We start from the raw sequence: 26,205 nt of genomic DNA on the forward strand, positions 1-26,205 counted from the left end.
TAATAATAGGTATTAAATTAGAATTTAATATTAAAGGAAGTTATTTAAAAGGTTATTAATAATAGTTTTAAGCATTATATTATATTCTAATTATAATAAGGGTAATTTATTAACTTTTACTTTTTAAAAAAATCCTTTTAAATAAGCTAACTTTTTAAAAATTAAATAATAGATTAGCTTAATATATTTAAGGTCTTTATTTTATAAAAAGGGAATATACTTATTATTAAAGGTTTTTTAAGTTTTTTTTAATATTATTATAACTACCTTTAAAGCTACTTTAATAAATTTAATAAGTATTAATTTATTTAAAAGCACCCTTTTCTTTTATTATTTCTATTTAAGGTTTAATTTAATCTTTTTAATAAGTTATTAAATAATCCTTTTATTTTAAAATTGTTTTATTTTTAAACTCTTAAATTAAATATTCTTTTAAGGGTATATAATTAATTACTTTAATATAATATATTTCTTTTTTAAAGTAACATCCTTTTAGTTAATATCCTATTAAATAATAAGGTTAATTTATTAATCATTAAAAAACTTTTATATAATTTCAATTATAAATAAGAATTAAATAAAGGGAAGTAAATTTTTTAATTAATATAATATTTAATAGGTATAATTTAAAGTAACCTTATTTTTAATTAACTACTTTAAACTAATTATAACGTTATATTTAATATTAATAATTTAAAAAGTTTAATCCTTAAACCTTTATTTATTTACTTTTAAAGTAATAATAAAGTATTAATTAACTATATTAATAAATTATTCTTAATAATTATTTAATTATTATAATTATTTTAAGGTAATTAACTTAACTTTTAATTAATGGTTAATATAGTAAATTAATTTATAATTAATTATTAAATATATTTAAACTTTAATATTATATAATATAATAGCTTTTATTTTAAAATTATTTATTTATATTTAAATGGAGTATATAAATTAAATAATATTTTAACTACTTTTTATATAGGTTAAAAATAATTTATAAATTATTAAAGAATCTTTTAATAATTTAACTAGTTTTTTAATTTAAATTTAATAAAAAAAGAATTAATAAACTTTTTTTTATTTTTTTTATTTTATATTTAAATTATATTTTTACTTTTTTTAAAGTAGTTTATAATATAATATTTTATTTTACTATATTTAAAATAGGTATTATTTTTTTAATAAGTTTTTTTCTCTTCCTTTAAAAGCTTTATTCTTTTAAGCTTTATTATAATATTCCCCTTATTTATATTTTTCTTATTATTAAAATTATAATTAACGGAGCTAATAGCTTATTTTTTCTTTTAATAATTATAATAATAATTATAATTATATATTATCTTTATTACTTTATTATAAAAGCGTTTATATAGTATTAATAGGTTAATATTAACCTTAAATACCTTAATTCCAAAATTAAGGTTAATATATTTCTATAAGAACTAAAACTATTTAAACTTAAATAACTTTAACTTTAATGCTAAATTATTAAATTAAAAAATAAATTAATAAATATTAAAGCTTAACTTAAAGTAAAATTTATTTAAGGCGTTTTATATTTAAATAGCTTAATTTAAATTATAGTAAGTAGTTTTTAATGTTTATACTATTTTAATTAAACTATTATATAGTTAAATAATAAAATAAAAATAAATTTTAACTGCTTTTTTAATATCCTTTTTTAAAAGAAATATAATATAATATATTTAACTCTTTTTAATATAATATATTATTACATTTTCTTTAAGTTTATTAGCTAGCTTTTCTAATTAATTATTAAATCAGTCTTTATTTTTAAAGAAGATATTTAAATTAACTTTATAAATTTTAACTTTTTTTATATATTTTAAGTTTAAGCTTATAAGGTTACCTATTAAGCTAATTATTTTAAAGATAATTTATATAATTATATTAATTAACTTAAAGTTAATTTTATTAAAGGCACTTTTAATTATACTTTTTTATAATATTAAAGTTAAACTACCTCTTTTTATTTAAGCTTAAAAAGTAATAATTTATTTTTATAGCTATTAAATTAAAGTAGTTTAATTAATAACATTTATTTTATTTCTTAATTAAGGTAATTTTATTAATCCATTATTTAAATTAAGGTTTAATAGTAAAAGTATTATATTTTCCGGTTTAAAGTTTAAAAAATCCTAAAAGCTATTTTTAGATTTAATCTTAATTTCTTTTTCCTTAATAAAAAGGATAAGGTTTTAAATTAATTATTTATTAGCTATAGGAACGTTAAATATAATATATAATAATAATTGTTAAAATTATTTTAAATTATTTATTTTAATTAAGGTCTTTTTAGTTTTAAAGGGTATAGGGTTTAATTCTATTAGTTAAATCTATTATAAGGTTACATTTATTTATTATTAAATGCAGGATGTAATAAAAGAGGGGGAAGGGTTTAATTTATAAATTATAAATTATAACAATTAAATATAAATAATATATTTATATAATATTTATTAATAAAAGGGAAAAGCTTAAAATAATATTATAATTAAGGTTTAAGGTATAGCTATATTAATATTATAAATAAAGATTTTAAGTTAAAGAAGAAAGAAAGGAAAAAGAAAATTAAAATATATATATATATATATAGGAATATATATAAGGTAATAACTATTATACATTATATAACTTTATTAATATATATTTTATATATTTTTATAATATCCCTTTATAATATATATAATATTTTAATATAATATATATTTAATATATTTATTATAAATATTATTACTTTTACTTTAATTATTTAATTTAAATATAAGAAATATATATTAATTAATTTATTTTATTTTAAAATGTTAAAAATAATTCTTTTTATAATTATTATAAACTTTTACCTTTTACTTTTTTATTTTTTTATTAACTTTAACTTTAATTTTTTACTTTAATTATATATTTAAACTTTTTATAAAGTTTATTATTAAAGTAACTTTAAAACTATTTATATTATTATTAATTATAATATTTAAAAAGTTTTATAACTTATAAAAAGATTAATAAAGTAAGCTTTAAACTATAAAGTATAATTTATCTCTTTAAAATTAAAAATTAATTAAAATAAATATTATTAATATAGTTTTAAGCTTTAATTATATAATTTATTATTAATTAAAGTTATACCTTATATTAATAATACTTTTATAATTATTATAATAATTTATTATTATATATTAAAAATAATTAATATAATATTAATTATAATATAATTAATAAAAGCTATAATAGGGTTAATAGAATTTAAAAATATAGGTTTTATTAAATATAAAAATTAACCTTAAAGGGTTAAAGGATAAGTTAATTAAAATTACTTAATTAACCTTAATAATAAGGTAAAATTAAAAGTAATTTATAAGTTATCTTTATTAATATTTTAAGGGTAAGCATTTTTAATAATAAATTTAAAGTGTTTAAATAAATAATAAATATAAATAAAAGTAAGTATTATAAGTATTATAATAATAGGAGTAAAATTAATATAAAAAAGATTAACGCATCTCCCACTTAACCTGGCCACCCAATTGAGCTGGCCACCCCCTTAACCTATATAAAAGTCCAATGTTTCAATCTGTAATAACTTAACCAATATTGGGCCTACAATAAAATAATTAATACCATTAGATCCGTTATTTAATAAGGAATCCAGCGGTATTTTTTACTAATTTTTATAAAATTTATTAAGCAAGATATTAAGCAATACGCTAAAAGGGCGCTAGGCAAGGATCATTTTAGCGCTTACTTTAGCGTATTGCTTAATAACTCCGCGAATATAAGTCGTAAGAATTAATAAAGGGTACCGTTAAATAGCTCTCTTTATTACGAATCTAATGGTATATTTTATTATTCTATACGACCAATATTCGTAAAGTTATTAAATTATCACGTGATTAGCGCACCGACGTTTTTTGTATGGGCTAGGGGGGTGGCCAGCTCAATTGGGTGGCCAGGTCAAGTGGGAGATGCGTTAGGTTAAATTAAAGTTCTATTTATATTAAGTTAAAAAAAGCAATTATTATATTTAAAAGGGGGTTAAGATAACTTTGGTTTGGTTAGATTTAGATTAACCCAATATGGTAGTTGCTCCACTTATATATATGGTGGCGTTATTAGCGTTGTTCGAGTTTTTCGAGTGTATGCGGTACTCATATTACGTAATCCAGTGCTTGTGGATATAAACCCACCTAACCCCACCTGCCGGAATTGGTAGATGCACCTAATTTACGCGAGGTACGTAGGTACCTGGTAACCCGCATCATGTTTACAAACAAGCCCAATCTAACGCGATCACCAACCAGAGACGAGAACGGGAGTTGACACACAACCAAAGTCGTTTTGCCTACAGCCTGCTAGATATGCACACAACTGTTAACCTCGCCATCATATATGTCCCTGCTGTATACTTGATTCGACTTCTGGCGTGCTCCAACATATGTCGTTGCGCCTAATAATCATAATGCGACGCGCTTCTCTCCAACTCTAAAAGTTGACACTAGAATCGCAACCGCCTCCCCGAGTTCACACTCCCCCATTCTAGAACATTGCCAGTATGTCTGGCCGCTCCGATGCGACTATGCCGTCGACACGGCGACCGCGCAAGTCGACAGGTCATTCACCTGTTCGCAAGAGGATGGACAAAGAAAACATCACAACGGACCTGGCGAGCTCTCTGGCTGGTAATGCTGGCCGAAAGAAGTCGCGTAGCAAAAGCATTGGACCTGGAGGCCTTGATGTCCTGAAGTCAGGGTCTGGCAATAGACGCGTGGTATGTGACCGGGAAACAATATCTTTGCTACCAGGCCTGTACTAATTATCGTTCATCTAGTCCTTGGCCGCACCCTCCAGACCCCCGCCTAGATCAATCCTCAAACCTACCATGCCCCAACTACCAGAAATTCCGCCACACAAATCAAAGGTCCCTTCTCGAAAGTCCCTGCCCTCGGGCTCTGTTCAAGGTCTCGAGAAGCTTTCCAATCCTTTCCAGAATGACGACTCGTCTTCGTCAGGTACAAAGGTCGCGTTGCGCACCGAAGAAGAGCAACAGGCCGCTGCTAAGGAGCGCGAAGAACGAGAGAGAGCCCAGCTCGAAAAGGAGATTAAGGATCGACGCGAGGCGCGGCGGAAGTCTCTTGCTAACCGACGTGTATCTTTTGCTGCCGAGGCTACTCTTCATACTTTTCATGACATCGAGTACATGCAGGATTCCACCACTTCGACCGACTCTACAAGGACAGCTACGTCTATGGCCGGACCGTCTAATTCGGGTGAAGCGGCCAAGGACCCGCCGTCTACGCCCCCAGAAACGACTGAGGACTTTACCCCGGATTTCCCAGATGATCAACGGAAGTTGCATCAAAAGAATCAACGCAGAAGCTCCGGGATGTCTATAGTCGACTACAATAACAACCGGGATGATCTAACGGCAGCTTCTAGTATTTATACTTCTAGTATCTATAGCTCAGATTCTGAAGCGACCGAAGGCGTCACTGAGGTGCACGAAGAAATCGGATCAGATTCCGGTAGTGACTCGGACGTCGATGGAGTAACTATGGAACTTGAAGCTGATGAAATAACTGGCACATCAGTAGCATCTGCAATGTCGGCTCGGTCAGTTTTCATGGATGGAGATGACGACAGTCTTGATGATGCGCTTAGACTCGCTACACGGAGGGCGGAGACGCAGAATATCGATGACGAAGAGGAGGTTATCCCATCTTTCGGGTGGGTTAAGAAGCCCGGACAACGGCCAGTAGGTCCGTCCCACGAGCAAGACAATCCGCGGAATGCGTCACGTGACGATGATGAAAGTACGGCACCCATGGATATGGAAATCACAAGGGCGGTGGGCGGTATTATATCATCTGGGGATGATGATCTCCCAGAAGAAGAAATGTCTATGGAGGTCACCCGAGCCTTTGGTGGCATACTTCCACCGCGGAGCGCAGCCAAAATAGAGCATGCAGGCGTCAAAGAAGATAAGATTGGCGGTAGCTTTGCAGATACCATGGAGATGGAACTTAATACTGCAATTGGGGGCGTAAGAAATGGTCTGCAGACTACGGATCAGCCTGACGAAGACGAAGACGAAGATCTATCAATGGAACTTACAACAGTGATTGGTGGTGTTGTGTTAGCTGCCAACTCAAATCTCGCGAAACGAAGGGTATCGCTTGCTCGCCGTCGCACATTGGCGAGAGATGATGAAACGACCATGGATATGACTGTCGGGTTAGGCCGCATCATATCAGCCGATGAGGAAGAAGGAATGGATGTTACCATGGGTATGGATATGACCACTGCAGTCGGGAGAATCATTCAGGAATCTTCTCCGGCAAGAAGTCAGGCTGAAGCTAGGCAGATCATGGAACAAGAAGTCAATGTACCAGACGGAGATGACGTCACGGAGCCGCCTTCAAAGGGCGTTTCACTCAGTATGAATGCTGCTAGAGATAACTTAGAAGCTGAGAGTCCGGGTCTTCTTCCATTCAGGGGCAAAGGAGTCCGCCGCAGTATTGATCAACGGGCTTCAGACATCACCAGGGAGAAGTCTCCTAAACGCAATGAGTTCGCTTTCAAGGCTACAAGTATAGGCGCACCGGAATCGCCTAGCACTCCTCAGTTCTCAAGCCCGGTTCAAACGCCAACATCAGTGCTGTCACAGAGACGATCTCTTTCCCCCGGAAAAACAGCACCACACCTGGTCAATACGACACCAAAGTCAGCTACAAGACACGCTTTTAGGTCATCAGTCTTCCAGCAAAACTCTGCTACCGGTGCTACGACCCCTCAATTTATTCTCACCCCTCAGAAACGTCAGCTATCTGGGATCGGAGCCGACCGCTCTGGGCTGGGATCACCAAAAGTCACTGCTATCCTCGACCGGCGAGGTTCTATTGGCGATACTGCCGGTCCATTTGTGCATCGGGAAAACTTCCGAGCAGTTAGTTTTACATCGCCACAGGTTATGGAGAGTGAATTTGACTGGGAACGTCAACAAGAACAGGCCAAAGAGAGCAGTTACAACTCTCTTAATGAGGACGCTCAAGGAGATGACGATAACGGTACGGCGACCCTAAAGGATATGATATCAAGCATGACTCCCAAGAAGAACCCCCTGAAAGGCCGGAAGAGTTTGCACATTGGTAGCGCTAGTGGGCTTCTTGGAAAAAGACCTGCTGAACTTGACGAGGATGACGACGATTATGATCGAGATGGGGTTAAACGGCTTAAGAATCATCAAAGCAGTCCTGTCAAAAACATTCGATTACGCGCACCACCCTCGAAAGAGGAAACTACAGGTCGGGCTATTCGAGCTACTGAAACAACATCTGATTATGGGAATAGCAGTGTCGCTGCGCCTACGTTGGCACGCTCACCTAATAAGGGTCTCAATTTAGCATCCTCTCCTCAGCATAACGACCGTCTCCAAGGTGTGCCAGCTGACCAACCCACCAACACATTTACTTTCCACGAACTCGCCCCATTGCCAGCCATTGAAGGCGGGGATGATGACGGAGAGCATATCCATCTTCAAGACTTCTTAAACATGACTAGCATCCGTTTTATGGAATTGACTACTACGAAACGGAGACACACCCAAGCGCCTAGCATGCAGAAGGGCAACCTTCGAAGGGAAGAGGATCTTTCGCTGGAGCGGTGTATTATAGCTGGTGCCTGCACTGTCCCAATGCTCGAGCTTTACCAACACGTAAGTTTATCGTCTCATTACCGCACTTTACATGGTTACTAATCTTGGCAACTAGTCCTGTCGTGAGCTGAAGAAATACATATCAGAAGGCCGAAGAATTGTGCGAGAAATCGAGACTGAGACATTTGAGGAAAACCCACCCCTCTTCAAAGAGTATATCACAGCAACGCCCGAATTCAAGACCTTGATGGACAATCAGTTCAAAAACGTGAAAACTCACGCGCGTTTACTGAGCAAGGCTATGTGGTACGAGTGGCGAATGAAACTTCAGGATGGATTGAAGGAAGGCCTCGAGAAAATCTCCGAGGGTATGGCGGCGGATGAGGAGCTCTTGCAACAGCAACAGGCACTCTTACACGCCGTCCTTCCCCAGCTTATTCAGCAGTCTGAATCTTTAACGACGGAACATGAAGACCTTAAGGCTGTAGCACGAGAACTTGCGGACTGCGACCCGGAAGATCTGCAATCTGCGCGCGCAGAACTTACGAACGTTGATTCGGAGATTGAGATGAAACAGCGGAAAATAGAAGAATTACGAAGGCAGCTGGTCGAGACCGAATCAGATGTGGACAAGATGACGCGAAAAAAGCAAACCTACGCCGCTGATATTGGGGAGGCCGAAAAGGAACGGGAAGAATGCAGAGGATGGACATCTAATGAAGTTAACGCTCTCAAAGGTTAGTCGCACTGATTCTGCTATCGAGTCACCTTCTCTGGATTATCTCTAACTTGATAGTAGCCAAAGTTGATGAGCTGGAGAGACGGCATGGCTGGGCTATTACGGGTCTTGCCGGCAGTACCATCTCGATGACATACGAACGGGAGCTTGAGCTCGTGTTCGATGTATCAGCATTCTACGGGGACGACTCTTCGAATTCCCGGATTAGCCTTGAGTACAAGCCCGCCAACCGAGACGGCGACCCGGGTGCTGTATCGTTCGAGAAGGGATTCTTCATGCGATGCATTCAGAATCACCTGCGTGGGCTTGACCAATCACAGACCAAAGTCCCTACCATGCTGAGCCTGGTTAGTGCCGCGTGGAAGAAGGCCAATCGGGTTGCGGCAAATGTGCGGCTCTTGAACTGCACCTTTCCCACCAACATCACTCCAACCTCTGACTCGTCCATTGCAATTCGCTCGACGCTTCTGCTTGCTTCCTTGGAGACAAAAGTTGAGGTAATACTCGAATTGCATGGGCAGCACGGTCGGGATGGCCTGCAGGTATCAATTGTTCCCCAAGCGCGTGTTGTCTACGGCGAGAACTTCAAAACCGACAAGGTTGCCGAGTACCTTGCCACTCGAATTGGGACTTCGGTGGATGCTAATGGAGAACAAGGCGAAGCCGAGTCTTGGAGTGATGTTATCGTCGAATTACATGAGAGATTGTTGGCTCGGGGGCGGAAGTAAATCACGTTTTATTTGATATTGTTGTTGCTCCTCTAATGAACGATTATGAGTTACGAATTTCGTGGGACTTGATTAGCGACTGAGTATTCGGTAGTATCGGGTGTATTACTAGGCTGCATGTCTATGGATTGGCATATAGTATTTAATGAAGCTAATGTGCTGACGAGCTGAATATGATGTCTTTTTTGGTTGCTTGATATGACGAGTGTTGAGAATTGAACGTGACCCTTAGTGCTTTGCACATGTAGATTAACTGGATATCCGGGCCAATGGTATGGTCTGCCGTACAGAAAAGTAACCATGCGCGTGAATGCTGCCTTGCCTTGCCTGTTCTCGGCTGCGCAATCTAAGATATATTCTCGCCTGCTACATACCTTGAACGTTCAACCAACGGGAACCACCTCGCGTCAGTGGATTATGGATGCATTGACGTGTCTTCCACCACACCTATTACCATCGAAGTTAGTAGTCTATTTGCAATTCGAATTATTATCATGGAATGTAAGAATGTGGTATTCTAGTAGTGGTAAATGTTTGATAGCTACATAGGCCCCCTAGGTATAGTCAGTTACCTTGATCCGGACTTGTTGCAAGAGAGACACGATATCTGGAAACTATATATACGTGCCTAAGTTCTCTATCAACTATATGGACACTCAGAGCCTAAAATTTAGTCGAATGAATAGACTACAGTCCTATGAAAGACCTTTTATCATTGTTTATCGGTGTACTCGGAGCCATAGTGTAGTGGCCTTCAATGGGGGCATGACAGTGTAGATGATAACAGAACCATTGGTACAATGGATATCATGACATCCAGAGGTACCCGAGGGTATTTCGTCTTTGACTGCCTGGGTCGCCATCCATTGAGAGGTTGGTGGTAGTAATGTGATGCACCGGGGTCTTTCCATTGAATGGGAGATGCACTTTGTAACCACAACGACATGTCTGTCACAGTCCAATGTACTTAATTCCACCTACAACAGTTTCTACTTTCTTCTCTTCGCTTCCTTTTCTTCTTCAATTTCGTATAAATGTGCGATTCGGTTACCCAACCATCACACATACACGCACGCTTCAAACGACCTGCACACACAGAAGATACGATATTTTGTCTCATCTATACCTTCATCTCACTTTCTGGTAGACATCATTTAGTCACCATGTTTAACTACTCCGCTGCCCTTGTGGCATTCGCTATCGCCCTCAGCCTTTATGTGCATTGGACCAACCGTAAGTGTATTTCCCCTTTTATCACCACTTCACGCCATCCACAAGAGGCAAAATTGCAGCAGCCTGTTGAACTACTGGGTATATATCACCTAGCAGCCTATATGTCCTCGCTCTCGTAAGCAATGTCATTTGCTCGAGTCGTGGTTTTAAGCACACTATATATGACTATTCTGATATTTCGGATTCCAATGAACTTAGAAGAATAATACGCTGACTTAAACATAACAAGAACTCTCCGTCTATGGATTTGGAGTAGCCCTCGCTCTCCTTGCGGGATACTTCACAAATGCATATCCTCTTGTCATCGCCCTGGTTCTATTCGTCACTTCTCTCATCTGTCTCCTGGCTCTTATCGCTAGCTCTCGGCTGTTTGTTATATCCGTCTTGCTCTCATCATTCCTTGCCGCATACACCGGTCAGCCAAGGCACTATTTCTGGCTGGGCCAACTTGTCTGTCATATCTGGATGAACGACCAATTGAGCGTATTTTACATCCTCTGCCAATACTTCATCTATGTGTGGCTTAAGGGGACTTGGTCTCCTCGGCCCCAAGCTCAAACTTGGACTTCAATCTTCCGATCCTTGAGCCTCAGCCTGGATTTTATCGTTTCTTGTATCGATGCGTATCTATCACACCTTTTGCTGCTGTCAAAGTATCTTTGCCAGGCTTCTGATAAGGTGTTATACACTACAATTCAGCTTGCGAAAAGCGTTTTATGGGCGTTTACGCAAAACGACCATTGGTGCCCTGACAGGAAGATTGACGAGATCGCACGAGTACGTGCCGAACATGCGGCCAGGAGAAGACGTGAACGCCCCTCTCGTGAAGCTTCGTGTCGCCAGTACGAAGATGCTCTCCAGAAGTCCCATTAGGGTAAACCACAAGTGCAACAGGAAGAGCCTGAACGGAAGCAAAGGACTTTTGAGGGTGGGTACAAGAGGCTGAAGTTGAGTGTGAAAGCTTAGGTAGCCATTCGACTTCTTTCAGATCTCATAGGCCCATTCAATCCCCTTTTGGATAGATCCGCTTCTGAGCCGACGAAAACTCCTTATTTTAGCCCAGCGTTCCCCAAGTTAGTGGCAGACATTGTTGAGTCCAATGCTATAAGTGAAGTCGAGAGACAACTCCGGGAAGCTAGAGCTGAGGCCGAGAGAGAACTTCAGAATAAGCAACCAGCCCCGCCCATTTCTGACTCGACTCCATTTCCGGGAGGTCCTCCTGCTCCGGCTGCTAACCCTTCTCTTCCTCTGCCCCCCTGCACCAGTTTGTGAGGTCTCTCCATCTGAAAAGACTCAACTAGAGTCTTCTCTTGTTCCGTTTACTGAGCCTTCTAGGGAATCTCTGGATACGTCTCTAGCTTTGTTGCTGTCATCGTCCCCTGATACTCTTACTCTAATTATGTCTTCTCCATAGTGTGTGCTATGTATATATATGTAATATTGATGGATGCACAAATAACTCCCTGTCTACAACCCCCGAAAGGAGGGCATTGAGCACATGGTATGATGATGTATGTGATTCACTGCTATATACGATCCTTATTATCCACCAGAGACATGATACTCCGGACATCACAGCTTAGAAATGTTAAACCTCCTATCTCGGCTTGACCTTCGTCCAGCCGTTCGTGTTCCTCTCTCCCTTTTCGCGACTTTTGCCGTTAAAGCCATGGCCAGTGGCCATTTGAGTATCGCCATTTCCACCGCTTTTAACCGTATTGACGCTCATGTAGCTCTCGAAGCCGTACCGGGCCCGATCGTTGTACCTGGGATTGGGCCGCGCCCCTCCAATGAAAACCCCATCATCACCGTCGTCTGGGGCCCAGGCATCATCATCAAGTACCTCCCATTCCGGGATAGGATTCTCGTGGTTGAGTTTGGATTTTAGCTTGTCAGCAAGTTTGATGGGGTTAGGTAGCTTGAAGTTTCGCATCAGGTCGTTTCCTGCAGCGCTACCCAGGAATGTGTGCCCGCTACCGTGAGAATACAGCCCCATCCGAGGTGCACCCTTGCCGAGTTCGGCGGGTCCATTGCCCTCGTTAGCCACAAGTGAGTTCCCGATATCATCGGCTATCTGCTGCGGATTGCGCTGAAGAGAGGAGTTGATGAGGAGGTTGTACATATTTCGACCAATACTGGCAAACGAGTCAAAGTGGTTGTTAATGTCACCCACTGGAACACCCTGCGTGCGGCACAGCCAAACGATATCATAAGCGAGTAGACAGACGGCTTCAATGAAAGCATTGTGTGTTGCGGGATCCTCCTTAGAGAGTGTCGTAAGTGGCTTGTCGATAAATAATGGCCGCGGGAAAGGGACGTTCGTAAACTGCCGATCCCTCGTATCAGTAGGTATGGGCGATGAACCGGGGAAGGCAACTTCGTCATGTTGATACGAAGAGCTCAGGGAAAATATGGTCGGCCGAGGATAATCATTATGAGGCAACGTAATCTCTGCCGGAAGACGAATGGATAGATAATGTGAAGCAAGGAATAGTAGATGAGCAATGTAACTGAGAGATGCTGATATAAGCTCCGGCTGAACACCTTCTACAGAGTTAGCTTTGCTGGTGTACGAATTTGAAGAGAATGCCCTACTATTCATGTTCTGGAGGTCAACGATATCAATGCCCCCTATTTTATACTCGAATCGTACTGGGTTGCCACGCCGAACCCGTTGTAGCCTGTAGAGCTTAGCGACTTCCATGCAGAGGGCGGCCTTGTACTGGGTCATGGCCTCGTATTCCCTGTCCCAGGTGTACTTTTTCATCTTGATGGCCTTCCTTGTTTCGTCTATCTCCCGAGTTCGGCGCGCCTTCACTGCTTGAGACGCAGCAGATATATCGGATTTCCTTTGTGCGAGAGCGGCTCGGCTCTCCTCAATCATTTTCTTGGCGGCGGCGACTTTGTCCCTCAGTTTGTCAGCCGATGCGATGATGCGCTCGGTCCTCTCTCTAATTTTGTTCTCTTCCGAAGCGCAACTCTCGATGTAAGCACGCGAAGGCCGATTTGAAGTAGAAGAGGCAGAGCTGGCATCGTTTTCAGACAGGAGCTTGTTGACTTTGGATTCAATGGCCTCTATTTCCATAAGAATCTTCGCGTTTGCGATACGTCCCTCGTAGAGTTCATTTCTGGCATTGACCACACAAAGAAAGGGCAGGCGCTTGGGATGATGCGCTCGTTCGCAGATATCACAATTCATGCTGGGCAGTGAGTAAGTAGCCAGACAGCGATGTCGACAGAAAGGCGGGAAGCAACAGTAGTGGATGGTCAATCTACGGAGGGCAGCTCGTCTCCTTGAAGGCAGTATGGGGCGAGTGCTTGAGAGCCGATAGTAAGCTGCATATCTACGGACACGGCAATCGGTAACTCGTGACTAGCTATTGTCGGCGTAATATACTGCTAAACAGGATGTATGATGAGGCCCTGCCGCATATGGCACGAGGCACGAGGTGATAGAGTGGAAATGTTCGAGATGTGATGAGAAGAAGCGAGGTCACAGGCAGACAGATCGTCTTGTCTCGTGACGTGGGTAAGTGGGCTTCCGATAGCGGGTAAGCATAGTACTAGGATAGATAAGGTATAGCGTGGCCCGACAAAGGTAGATAAGTACTGTGACCGAGCCTTTTTAGGTTAGTGTGGTCCCGACAAGACGACTTCCAGCCTCAAATTGTTACTAAATAAATCCAATTATCCACTGACGGTCCACTGTATCGGTTACATCCGCAGGGTCCAGCCCACCATTCTGCCACCACCAGTGGCCCCCGTCTCTGGATTGCACAATATGGCAGGTAGGTAGGTAGGTAAATGGGAACAACATCAACTTCTTGACAGAGCTATCTCATAAGCGAGTATCTAGGTGTATATTGTGGGCTCTTCCACAAGGAATGTAGTAGATGGTGTTAAACAGCGTCCAGCGACGTAATATGGAGGTTATCCCACGCGGCTACATTGGCTTAATCCAGCTTGCTCAGGAAATCAATTGCCTGGAGATTAAGTAGACCTTGAGACTCACAACATATGGTCTTGTATCATTGTAATATTTGAAGAGAGGTAGGGACATAGCTTTTTATCTAAATCAAAAACGCAGTTTAAAAACTCGCCTTACAAGATTAACCCATGTTCAGGTCTTACTATCTTACCATTTCAAGAAGGGTGTACTCAACTACAACAAAGGCCGGCAGTCAGCTTATTGCCATTATGGGCACAGAAATTCATTCCTTGATACCTACTTGAACTTTCTAGAGCCGTTCTCCTGAAAACGCCCCAGACAGCTCGATGCAATCCCAAACCAAAGGATTCAAACTTGTAATGAGAAATAACCCAAGAGATCGAACCGATTTATCAAGATCTTTCCACAAGCTGCCCACAGACTATCTTGGGAGGCGGGTATATAATCCAAGCTATCTGGTACAGCTACTACGTACGACTATAGCTACTGGAGAACTCGGGGCCGGTCGCTTACATAATGTTACACTACATTACTCCCTGACCGGAGGAAAGGAGAAGAGAGGAAAAGAACAGGAACAACAAAAGGCGTACCGGTATCTTCAATCGAGCATGCAGTCTCCAAGCAGGGCAGTTACTGTGCATCCTTACCCCTTCGACCAACATTGATTCTTGGCGCTTTAGGCTTGAATATCAGATCAGTACGTTCTTTTACTTGTTCGAGGCAGATGTCGTACTAATCTAAGCCCATGTTAGTTTAAACTTACAGTGATACTGGTACGCTTATGGCAGTGCTAGTTTGAGAAATTGTTATACGCGTACAAGCTGAACATGCAGTTCGCCTTTTGCTACCAGCGTAATGTAGGCTGTCGGGCTTCACAAGCGCTCAAGGTAACAATATCATAGCGAGTACTAGTAGGTAAGTAAGTATCTACATGATACCTAGCCATAGAAACTAACCGACTGCCCGGATATGAATCAAGATAGGTACCTAGCCGGCCGGGGGGGTATACGTAAGGGTTACTGCAAGGGTTACTGGGTCAGTATGCCTTTCTGCAAGTGTGACAGGTGGAATACGCTGTTGCCAATTGGTTATTATGGCTACAAGGCTTTTGTATACGAATTCCATACTAATTCAGTGTACCTTTCGAATTTCTATATTCCTTTCAATTTGGAAACCATGTCAAAGCGTAATACCATGTCCAAATTTAGAAATAATTACTATAGTATAGTATAACCGTAGTCTACTTTATAGTACGTTATTTAACGAAGGTAAAGAAATCTTCCGTTAAAGTTCTGAACTGCGAAGTGATTGCTATAGGTTTCCTGGCGTACGGGGTGGTGGTGGTGGTGGTGGTGATAATTGGTGGTGATTGACTGTAGCGATTATCCTTGAAGGTAGTAATGATTGGATTGGCTGTACGGGCTGTAGGTGGTGGGGCTAGGTCTGTATGGCTACCGGTAGGTCTGTATGGCTAGGTCTGTATAGCTAGGTCTATATGGCTAGGTCTGTACTGCGAAGGACTATAGGGGTTGTAGGGGTAATATGGGCTATTTTAAAGCGCTGGACATAATTACGGTAAGTATATCTGCTAATGGTAAATATTACAAATGGGTAATGTTTTATTTTTATATACAATTATTATACGGTAATAGAATAAATTCGCCGTAATGGTTTCCATTTCAACATGGTTACCATTTGGTAAATGCCCTGCAAGTGTCTTCAGCTGTAAGCCTTTCGAAATGCCGTAACCCTTGCAGTAACCCTTACGAATACCCCCCCCGGGGCGGTAAGGTAAGTAATAATGGGGCAACCCGAGCCTGAACAAAAGCGGCGAGTGCGCTAAACCTAATCCAGGCAACTCCACCACAGCAAGGTGCAGAGCAGATGTGAGTACATGCTGGTTACTACTGGGTTTCAAGGATTGGTACCTCCAGCAAGACGCCAAATCCCATCAGCAATTGAGCAGTTTGTCAATTGGGAAATCCTCAAACCACTCACACAAGGGACAGCTGAATCGCCCAAAATGTCCGTGACGCCGAGGTCCTCTCCACCCTCCCAAGTCCCTCACACCCCAGACCGTACCATGATGGATCAGTCTCTGATGGTCGAGCCACCCAGTCAGCTAGATAGCCAAATAGAAGAGGAGATCGCATGTACCACCGAAGACATTACTGTCCGACTGAATCCCCAGGTGGCGTTGGAGCCGAAAGGCGTCGAGATCACTAATGGAGCTGGCCACCAAGGCCACCAACAACGCCAGCGCCGGGCCCGGACTCCCGAGACACAGAAGCGCCGCAGTGACAGGTCTGAAATGGCCAGCCCAGGCCATCTCGCGCCCTTTGATTGGGACGACTTCAATGATCGCTATGAAAAGGCCCTTCAAGAAGCCGACGACAAGGAGAAACAGATGCTGGAGGAGTTTGGACAACTGGTTAAGGCACGCACGCCGATCTTTACTGCGGCACTCGGTATTACTAACTTTTCCGCTAGTACTTCAATGTCTGGGCCTCCGCATCAACGAACCACGACAACGAGAGGGCGACGAAAAGGTAAGTCCAGATCAACCATCAAATGATGCACGCATATACTAAGACATGACACTCTGCAGACTACAGACACGTGAGAGATATGTCACCCTTTCTGAGCAGTCACTATCGCAGAAGAAACAACACCGTAAGTCGCTGCCTCATATCTCGCGCGAAACATGTGAAGCCCCCGACTAACTGCATCGTGATCAGTTGCCGAGGTTGTGAAGGCCTTTCAGAGCGCGTTAGCCCTCCTGCGAGCTGAGAGATGAAGTGAACATCATCCGTCAATCGGGTTGAGTAACCCGGTACTCAACCTAGCGCATCCATTTCTCGCGTCGAATTCATGACAACGAGAACCTGCATTTGCGGCATGTCTTTGATGTTTTGTTTCTTTTGGCGCATTACTATCCGATGGGCTGGATGGGGGATGAGAATATGACTTACGAGCGCTTACGAAGTATGAATTATGAAGCTATGTGTATCTACATACGCGTATATGAGTAGTATCACAGATCTCACGGCATGCTACTCGAATGAATCAATACATCTCTCCTCGAGAGACCATTGCAATATAAGAATTCTATTTGCAGCTGACCTACTGCTCTATTGAATGAATGACTACTACTGGTATTAGGATGCTTTGTCATACTGCATAGGTACCTAGCGAGCCTAGGTACTCTATAAAATATGGGGCTGCGCGTCGCGCTCAGGTAGAGTGACCCCTACCAACCTCGCTACCTAATTGATACCTAGGTAGGTAGCTGCCTGGCCCACCTTAGCTTTCCTCTTGAATAGCCAAGCACGTTACCTTTTTCATCCGACTTTGTAGAGGACCGCTCAAGAATTGCCCATATTGCCATTATATATATATATCACACGCCTCGATGGCATTTCAGGGACCGGAAGTGTCTCATGTGAGTTGTACATTTCTATTCGGCTGCTTTTTCAAACGTTGCTGACACTGACAGCTTGCAAGGCAGACATCGAATCGTTTCATGCGACGCATTTCTCCAACGATGCTGTCAATCTGTTCGAGTTCGAGTTCTTACGTCCTGATGCCGCGCATGGTGGCGCTCCGGAAAGCTATTACTACGAAGAGGAAGAAGATGATGGGCTAGGATACTACCCTGATGGGGTGAAACGCACATTGACAGACGAACAAATCGGAATCTTCCGTCACTCTGAAATGGAGGCATTACGCCGTGCTGATAGAGCGGCTTCGAAGCAAGAAACCACACCTGATTCAGAGCCCGCAATAGACCCCATCGGAGGAGAGCCTGTGCACACGCCCATAGAAAATGGGGTCGTGTCTACAGACTCTGCCGAAGGTAGCGAAGATGGAGAGATTGAGACTGAGAAACCAGTCTTGACCAAAGCTGAGATTAGGCGTCAGAAAAAGCTACGGTCTAGACAGAGGAAGAAGGAAAGCCACAAGTTCCAGCCGGAAAAGAAACCCGATCTACGCAAGAGGACGTGGGATGTTGTCGAAGCAGGCATGGACGCTTTGCATTACGATGATCTTGGGACATCCCAAGACAACGCTTCCGCGTCCGCCACTCAGCGGAAACAGATCTCATATGACGACTGAACATCTGTCACATCGGCACATGTCTATAATTAGTAGCCTCTATCAGACGACTTCTCTGGAGATTATGCACGAGACAAGCATAAGAATCTAGGTTAGTAGCTCTCTTAATGTTTCCGTGTCTTTCCACATGATGAAAACCTTTGTATCGTCATCCTTAGGCGGAAGTCAGTCGATCTCGCCTGATGTTAGCCTAGCTAGCGGATTCCGGGTTCGGTAACTGACGCATGTCGAGATATTAATCTTCTCTCTGAAAGTGGCATTCCCAAGAATTTTCTGCTTCTATTTCCTACCTGCAGCAAGACTACATAGCTAATGTACACCAGATCCGGCGCACGCCACATCCGTTATGAGCAACTGTATTTGTAGCGCAGCTCCGAAGCGGCGCACTAGCTAGCTCCACAAGTACGGCTTAGACTTAGGATGTCGATATTGGCCCCTTGCCCTTGGACCCCACGGCGAGACGACGATGATGTTGGAGGGAGGGCGTATCGTATCGTATCGCAGGTGTGGAAAGGCGTGGCAGCTCTTGGGACGATGAAATTGCTAGCAAACCCGCCTCTACTGCAGTTACGAGAGCTGTAAAGACAACAATTACGAGCTGACCATAGTAGATAGTCGCATTCTTTAATATCCCAATCTGACAAATAACGACCCTTCTGTTGGGAATGTTGATTGGCTGTTGTGCTACTGCCTAGGTACGAATGTAAAGGTTTCTTGGTAAACGTTGGATAGAAGCTAAGTGCCCACCTGCTATTATGGTGTAGTGAAGGTAGAATCGACCTTATTAGATAACTATTCGCAGCACCTTGTAGCTACCTAGGTACATATGTAGGTACATAAGTAGGTATCTTTTGCCTTGTCGAGTGGGTCTAGTTAGGGGTTGCCCGTAGTTTTACCGGCGCTTACCTACCCCGCTGGTGGCCCGCCATCCCGGTTGCAGAATCAGGCGGACGATGGCATGGGCAGTTCCAGGCCGTGCAAGACGGACTTCAGCTTGTCTTAGGTGAATAGGTATTCGGTCAGTAGTATATTATATATTATATAGTATCGTGGTGCCTCAATTGCGTCCCACCAAGGTTTGCGACGTCAGCTTGTTACCGGCGTCCACGCAAGCAGGCCAACATCCCATACCCGGTATCCTGTTTCTGGGGACTTCACGAGCTTACCTGCACGCCAGTGGGCCTCTGCCTACCCTCGCTGCCTTGTTCGTTCTCCCACCGGCTTCCGCCAGCCTTAGTCTCTTCTTCCCCACCATCCCCAAGCCAGCCTTGCCCAATTTGCGTCCCGACAACCTCAGCGACTGCTCAGTCGCCTAAGTACCATTAGCCATCATGGCACGGGTCTACGCCGATGTCAACCAGAACATGCCCAGGAGCTACTGGGACTATGATTCTGTCAATATAAGTGAGTGCAGCGCTTCGTTTGCCGATTTGCCCAGGCCTGCTATCAGGCCCAACCCCTCCGCCAATCTGATGTCTCGTGGCTGGAGACAACTCCTCCCGCCCGACGACGTCCTATCCGTCGCCTGTCCGTCAAATTGAGTCGTGCTGATTACTGTGTTCGCATAGGCTGGGGCGTCTTGGAGAACTACGAAGTTGTACGCAAGATCGGTACGTCACGACAACGAATACCTGTCCCGACCCGCCACTACTATTGACCGTCATTACTTACGATACTTCAGGCCGTGGCAAATACTCCGAGGTTTTTGAGGGCATTAACATTGTCAACTATCAAAAATGCGTCATCAAGGTGCTTAAGCCTGTCAAGAAGAAGAAGATTAAGCGAGAGATCAAGATCCTACAGAACCTCTCGGGTGGTCCCAACATCGTCGCTTTGCTAGATGTAGTTAGGGACAGCCAGGTATATAACCTCCTTTCCTTGCCTTCACTTGTCCGACGTCCGACGCCACAAACGACGCTTGGACTCACTTGTCTAAGATGCAAGGACTGATATAATCTGTTTCAGAGCAAGACACCGTCGCTTATCTTCGAATACGTGAACAACACAGACTTTAGGAGCCTGTACCCTAAGTTTGTTGATATCGATGTACGGTACTACATCTATGAGTTGCTCAAGGGGTTGGACTTTTGTCATAGTAAGGGAATCATGCACAGAGACGTGAAGCCTCATAACGTTATGATCGATCATGAGAACAGAAAAGTATATCCCCTAGGCCCTCAATCTGTCACTGAATTCCTGACTTTTTCATAGTTACGTCTCATCGACTGGGGTCTAGCTGAATTCTACCATCCCGGAACCGAGTACAATGTGCGCGTAAGTCATCATTGCGTATCTTCCTTTTGTTTTCGAGAACAAGAAACTCGTCTCCACGGTCGTGTAGAGTTGTGCCATTGAGAATTTCTTTATTCCCTATCAAATTGTCACCCAGTAATGCTAACTTCTGCTGGACTAGGTTGCATCTCGATACTTCAAGGGACCGGAACTGTTGGTAGATTTCCAAGAATACGACTACAGTCTGGATATGTGGAGTCTTGGCGCGATGTTTGCGTCTATGATCTTTAGAAAGGAGCCATTCTTTCATGGCAACAGTAACTCGGACCAGCTTGTTAAGATCGCCAAGGTTTTAGGCACCGATGACCTATTCGACTACTTGGATAAGTACGAGATAGAGCTGGATCCCCAATACGACGAGATCCTGGGTCGTTTCCAGAAGAAGCCTTGGCATAGTTTTGTCAATTCCGAAAACCAGCGATTCGTCAGTAGCGAAGCGATCGACTTTCTCGATAAGCTATTGAGATATGATCACCAGGTTTGACTGTCTAAAGACACTTCTGCTTTTCTACCGCTGACTAGTCTACTAGGAACGGCTTACGGCCAAGGAAGCCATGGCCCACCCTTACTTTGCGCCTATTCGGGATGAGGCGACCCTCAAGCAGTACTTGAATGGTGCAACTGTAAGCTCTGAAACCTGAGAGAATACGACAAGTTAGGTCACGATGCTACAACGATATGCTATCTTGCCGCTATGTCTCCTCCGGTTGAGATACCCCGAACCCACGCTCATCTGTACACGAGTGAGGACTCAAATCGCGCCGTGTCGCCTATGAGACGCCGAACTCCTCGCTAGAAATGTGATAAATGAAATACCCCGCCCGTCATCCCAAATGATCCTCATGGTAGTTGGTCTTCTGCTGATGTGGATATTTACTGCGTCATCCACACTGCCTGTACGGATCCTGTTGACCACCCGGTCTGAAACTCATATAGAGAAGACACCGATAGTACATAATGCAAACAAAAACAAAAAAAAAACACCTTCGAGCCGCCAGTAAGAATTGAGGGAGGTTGCGCGTTTTCCTATTAACATATCTTCGGATAGCGGGTCCCGGTATTTCCAAATATCCACATGTGTATTGCTTATAATGATGAATGTTAACTGGGTTTTGTCGTTAAGGTACTCGTGCTATGAATCGATCCTCGGCTATGACTTGGTCGTCAATTAATGGGTTGTTATCTTCTCACTTATTTCTTTTCATGGAACCCTTTCTTTAATGATGAATCGGTTAGTTGGATAATTTTCTGCTCTATGTCGTATGTCACGTTTACGTAATGGCGTTGAATGGTTCGTATTATGGCATGGCATGGTCAGTTGCTTGGTTAGTGGTGAAGAACCAAAGGTGCTCACTGGCTGTCTGTAATCTAGCATACTGAATGGAATAGGTAGGCGATTTACACGAGTCAGGATTTAGCGTTGATTAGGTGTCTACCGATTTATTCTCTACATTTCCGAGATATGATATGGAACTTCAATGCTTGGACTTTACGGAACTCGAGTAGTAGTGTAATGGATGGAAGCGCATGTGTAACGAGATGGTAAGGGGAGCGTTAAAAGCTATGGTAATCCTCCTTCAGGTTGGACAAGCGGATCGGGAAAATTATGTAATGGAATCTAGGCTTTTAGGGGAGTGAGGATGTAAAAGCCCCAATAGAGAATTGACATATTACCAGTGATAACACGGTTTACAGAGATGGCGCTAGAACTGTGCTCTACTTGCTATTTCATGCTTTATTACGATACTTTGTGGATTGATGTTGATTACACCTTAGACAGGCTAACTATGGATAGAATTTGTATACTCGTCGCATCCCGACGTTCATCCCGATACGACCGATTGACTACACTGGCTATCTGTTGGTCTCGATAGGATCGATACAGTATGTGAAGACTATGATCTTACAATGTTGTCCTCGCTATCACATTGATTGCTGGCCTAGCATTCATTCATCCTTAACTAGTAATGGTTCTTATGCGGATATGATATGAGCTAAGTAAGCAAAACCTTGCCTTGATGAGCTGGGCACGTAAATAGTAGGAGCCGCGGGTATTAAGCAATAACTGGTTTTGTGAGAGGGACCAGGGGGAGCGCGTTTCTGTTCGCATATTTCGGAATGTATACGACCCAGGCCTATATGCAGCAAGTGAAGCAGAACTCCCGCCCGCACTCGAAGCCGTCCTCACCACACCGTCGCAAGGTACCATTTGGTGACGGCACTACACTTGGTCTTCTTAATGGAGTTACTTGTTGTCGTTTGGTAGGACTGCTGAGCAGATGTTTGGCGACTCTGCGGGATAGAGGCGAGCTGTGCACCGCTGGGTTTCGTTCCTGCCGAGTTTGGTTTCGACCCGTGCGCGAATCTGTCGCCGGGGGCATCATGTTGCCTTGCCCGAGACTCCGATTTGGCGTTCGCGCGGATGAGCCGGGGGTCCGAGTCACTAGATTGTGTTTTCGTTTTCTGTTACGGGGGGTTAAGAGTAGAGGCGGTAAGTCATGGTCGGGGGTGGCCCGAAAGAATGGAGAGAACAATCTCGAGCCCGTGGTCGAAACCGAGCCTGCAATGCTCAGCTCGTCATCGCTTTCATCATCAATGCCCTCAGGTAGAAGGGATGTGAGAGGGAAGCGCTTGCTTGACGGAGTGCGGCGATAGCTGTTCGAGCGTTGCACGCTTTTGGGTCCTTGATTTCTTGTCGGAGTTGTAGGGGTAGGTGATGTGTTGGTTTGGGAGACAGCACTGTTAGTGAACCTAGACCGAATGGGTGTTCCTAGCTCGGGGCTAGGAGATCTGCCTTTCTCAGGAACATTTTGGTTATCGTTCGTTATTGAGCTCAATGACGATGGCAACACCGGCTCTGACGTACGATCGGCTTCCGGCAAGACGGATAGGTCTTGGTCCGGTAATTCTACAATCCCGGGCGTGTGACTCCTGTGCTCATCGTAGTGGTCTGACCCCAGTCGCAAACCATTGATTTCAGCGTCAAGACCAAGGTCACTCGGACACACCGGGTCATCAAAGGCATTTTGCTCATCGTCATCGGGTATCTCATATGCCTCCAGATTCGGGGACAAAGAGTCTCGACCTGGAGATTCGTCGGACTCCGTTCGATCAGATACGACCGAGTGTTCGGAGTATTGGGGACCGATATCGCCAACGTTATGTTCGGACGCGGAGTCTCGGCTCTCGCAAGATTCCGCAATCTCCGAAATGTCAAGCACGCCATTTACCTCTATCCTAGAAAATTCTGGCTCATCATCGGCGGTAGTTTGGTTTTTGGGGATTGCTATTTGTTTGTCTTGATTCTGGGTTGTTCCGAGAGCGGCCGTTCCCATAGGGGATGAATCAATCAAATCTATCGTAACATCGAGAGTATCATTTCCCACGGTTTTTTTTGGTGATACTGATTGTGTTAATACTCCTTTCGGGTTGTGCTCAATAGCATGTATTGATTTCAAACTTTCTTCAACATCCAAATTCAGCATCACTGGCTCGTCGCCCATATCGATGTTTGTATCTTGGGAAAGCTGTTGTTCAGTAGTAATACTGCCGTGTTCTCTATCACAGTCCAATTTCTGTCCAATTTCGCAACTATCCTCTTTAGGAGTGTTATCCGTAAAGCCATCCTGGGGTGTTTGGAAAGAGCTTGACTCCTGTGTTGCTTCGATGCATATATCTTCGGAACTCTTTCGACCCTGTGGTGAGGTCTCCACATTAGAAGGATCTATGCGTTCCTGTATACGCTTTGAATGTTTTTGCAGTGCCTGTTGAGATTCCAAAGAGTGAGTGGTATGCTTTGCGTAGTCACCTTGTACCTCTTCATTGACACCCTTGGATGACTGATGCACTGCATCTCCACTGTGCCCCGTTAACTGTATATCATGGAAGCTGTCTTGAGAATTTGTATTCTCGATTATTTGGTCGTCAGAAACATCTTGGTCCTGGCCTGGCCGTTGTAAGCTCTCGTCAACTAGTAAGGCGGCCGGATCCTCGGTAGATTGCCTCGTGGCTGATGGGAGCAGGGCTTTCATAATCGGGATCACTATTTCAATCCTTCTTTCATTCGGTTGAAGAGCGCGAACTTGGCTGGTGGAAACTTTCTCGGGAGCGTGAGGGGATCCGCGAGTATCTGAATTTCTTGGTGGCCTTCTCTTGTAGCGAGTAGGGGACAAGCGATTATGCGGACTGCTTAGTCGCTGGTCGTGCCGGACAGCCTTATCTTCATTGGTCGATTTTTCAGCTACCGAGGCATCTAGAGCTGAGGGTTTTGTCACTATTTTCTCCAACTCCTTTGTAGTAACATCAAGTTCAAGTCGTAGCTCATCATCATCAAGACCGATTCCAAAGAAAGGAGGTAGCTGATTAGAATTTGGAGCAGACAGACGTAAACCAGTTGTGGAGTTAGATGCCACGCCAACCTTTTGCCCGTCTTCTAAACTGGCCAAAGGTGCCTTTTGTTGTCTGCTCCTACCGAGAATAACGCTGTCTTCTTCATCGGCTACATCCACGTTCCTGGCCTGAGAAGGTGTAGAGGTGCTGCGAAGGAAAGACTTAGCGCTCACGAGTCTCCTGGTAACGTAACCCGATTGCCCGCCAAATGAGCCCGTCTGACTTTCTCCTATTCCAATCAGAGGCCGATATTGGGGCTGAAAAGGTAAATCCGGGGCTTGCCAAACTGGATCAACGTGGCTGTTTCTGAACGTGAAACGCCCGAGATCAAAAGCAGGAGGAGAGCCATAGGAAGAGAACGCAAGACTGGATAATCGAGGCGCGTTAAATCTAGGAGACTCATTCCATGGCGACTGGAACTGCAGTCTCTGAGTGTGTCCGGTGTAGTTTGTGGGTATGAGCGACTTTGATGGCGGTTTTTTCTGGCGACCACCCGACTTCCCACTCAGAATCCTTTCTTCTTCATCGGCCGACAGAGAATGCTCGGCGTTGTTGTCTTTCCGATTTTCCAATGACTTAAGATGGCCATTGTCGATCTCGATCTCATCTGTGTAGAAGTTGATGACATCGTCGTCGCCGTCAAAGTCCTTGCCATATTTTTCAAAAATGTCTTCGAAGGTGGATTTGAGTCTTGTAGCAGCTTTTGCGCGGCCTTTGTCAAGCTGGTACATGGGGTCTTGGGTGGTATCGAACTGGGCGGGGGTCATAGACAACTCGTCCTGGTCCTCATCGTCTTCGTCGCCGGACGAGGACAAATTGAGCCTCAACCGTTTCAAGGGAGGCTCCATCTTGGAATTGGCTGCAATCGCATACCACTTGCCATTTCGCAAAGGGTTGTCAAGTATCACAAACGGTGGATCTTGACTGTCCCAGAAGGATATGAGGGCCTTTGATTCAAAGGGCTCCAACTGATTTGTTGACAAAGAAAGGGCTCCAATCTGGTGGTCGCGGCAACCGTCGCATCATGCGCTCTTGGGGTCGTACCAAGTAGATACATCTGGTAAGTACCACTAGAGGCCTGGACTTA

At 43.1% G+C, this 26,205-nt stretch overlaps 7 protein-coding genes across 7 annotated transcripts; 5 read left to right on the plus strand and 2 right to left on the minus strand.

Annotated features, from left to right (window-relative positions):
* Window positions 1–4,302: 4,302 nt before the first annotated feature.
* On the plus strand, window positions 4,303–9,320 carry F5B22DRAFT_595049 (uncharacterized protein). The gene is made up of 4 exons (XM_047974110.1): window positions 4,303–4,789; window positions 4,850–7,732; window positions 7,788–8,409; window positions 8,472–9,320. The coding sequence occupies exons 1-4, from the start codon at window positions 4,574–4,576 to the stop codon at window positions 9,137–9,139; spliced, it is 4,389 nt and encodes a 1,462-aa protein (XP_047833471.1). The 5' UTR covers window positions 4,303–4,573; the 3' UTR covers window positions 9,140–9,320.
* A 982-nt stretch (window positions 9,321–10,302) lies between these two features.
* On the plus strand, window positions 10,303–11,245 carry F5B22DRAFT_643619 (uncharacterized protein; the record flags this gene model as incomplete). Its single annotated transcript, XM_047978296.1, has 2 exons — window positions 10,303–10,372; window positions 10,602–11,245. 2 exons carry the CDS (start codon window positions 10,303–10,305, stop codon window positions 11,243–11,245), a joined length of 714 nt encoding a protein of 237 aa, XP_047833472.1.
* A 481-nt stretch (window positions 11,246–11,726) lies between these two features.
* F5B22DRAFT_538925 (uncharacterized protein) lies at window positions 11,727–13,660 on the minus strand. Its single transcript, XM_047972818.1, has 2 exons — window positions 12,968–13,660; window positions 11,727–12,916 (listed from the first exon to the last, which is right to left on the minus strand). The coding sequence occupies exons 1-2, from the start codon at window positions 13,569–13,571 to the stop codon at window positions 11,970–11,972; spliced, it is 1,551 nt and encodes a 516-aa protein (XP_047833473.1). The 5' UTR covers window positions 13,572–13,660; the 3' UTR covers window positions 11,727–11,969.
* A 2,588-nt stretch (window positions 13,661–16,248) lies between these two features.
* On the plus strand, window positions 16,249–17,450 carry F5B22DRAFT_595053 (uncharacterized protein). Its single transcript, XM_047974112.1, has 4 exons — window positions 16,249–16,758; window positions 16,812–16,870; window positions 16,930–16,994; window positions 17,060–17,450. Exons 1-4 carry the CDS (start codon window positions 16,345–16,347, stop codon window positions 17,116–17,118), a joined length of 597 nt encoding a protein of 198 aa, XP_047833474.1. The 5' UTR covers window positions 16,249–16,344; the 3' UTR covers window positions 17,119–17,450.
* Window positions 17,451–17,587: 137 nt separating this feature from the next.
* On the plus strand, window positions 17,588–18,763 carry F5B22DRAFT_538970 (uncharacterized protein). The gene is made up of 3 exons (XM_047972819.1): window positions 17,588–17,763; window positions 17,826–18,528; window positions 18,761–18,763. The coding sequence occupies exons 1-2, from the start codon at window positions 17,734–17,736 to the stop codon at window positions 18,435–18,437; spliced, it is 642 nt and encodes a 213-aa protein (XP_047833475.1). The 5' UTR covers window positions 17,588–17,733; the 3' UTR covers window positions 18,438–18,528; window positions 18,761–18,763.
* A 1,005-nt stretch (window positions 18,764–19,768) lies between these two features.
* F5B22DRAFT_634394 (Pkinase-domain-containing protein) lies at window positions 19,769–21,370 on the plus strand (the record flags this gene model as incomplete). The annotated part of the gene is made up of 7 exons (XM_047976974.1): window positions 19,769–19,841; window positions 20,006–20,047; window positions 20,119–20,297; window positions 20,403–20,597; window positions 20,649–20,711; window positions 20,851–21,207; window positions 21,260–21,370. 7 exons carry the CDS (start codon window positions 19,769–19,771, stop codon window positions 21,368–21,370), a joined length of 1,020 nt encoding a protein of 339 aa, XP_047833476.1.
* Window positions 21,371–22,446: 1,076 nt separating this feature from the next.
* F5B22DRAFT_595065 (uncharacterized protein) lies at window positions 22,447–26,164 on the minus strand. Its single transcript, XM_047974113.1, has one exon. It carries the CDS (start codon window positions 25,964–25,966, stop codon window positions 22,865–22,867), a length of 3,102 nt encoding a protein of 1,033 aa, XP_047833477.1. The 5' UTR covers window positions 25,967–26,164; the 3' UTR covers window positions 22,447–22,864.
* Window positions 26,165–26,205: the final 41 nt, after the last annotated feature.

Source organism: Xylaria bambusicola, assembly GCF_022495145.1.
Source record: "Xylaria bambusicola strain CBS 139988 unplaced genomic scaffold F5B22scaffold_8, whole genome shotgun sequence".
Classification (NCBI taxonomy): Eukaryota; Fungi; Ascomycota; class Sordariomycetes; order Xylariales; family Xylariaceae; genus Xylaria; species Xylaria bambusicola.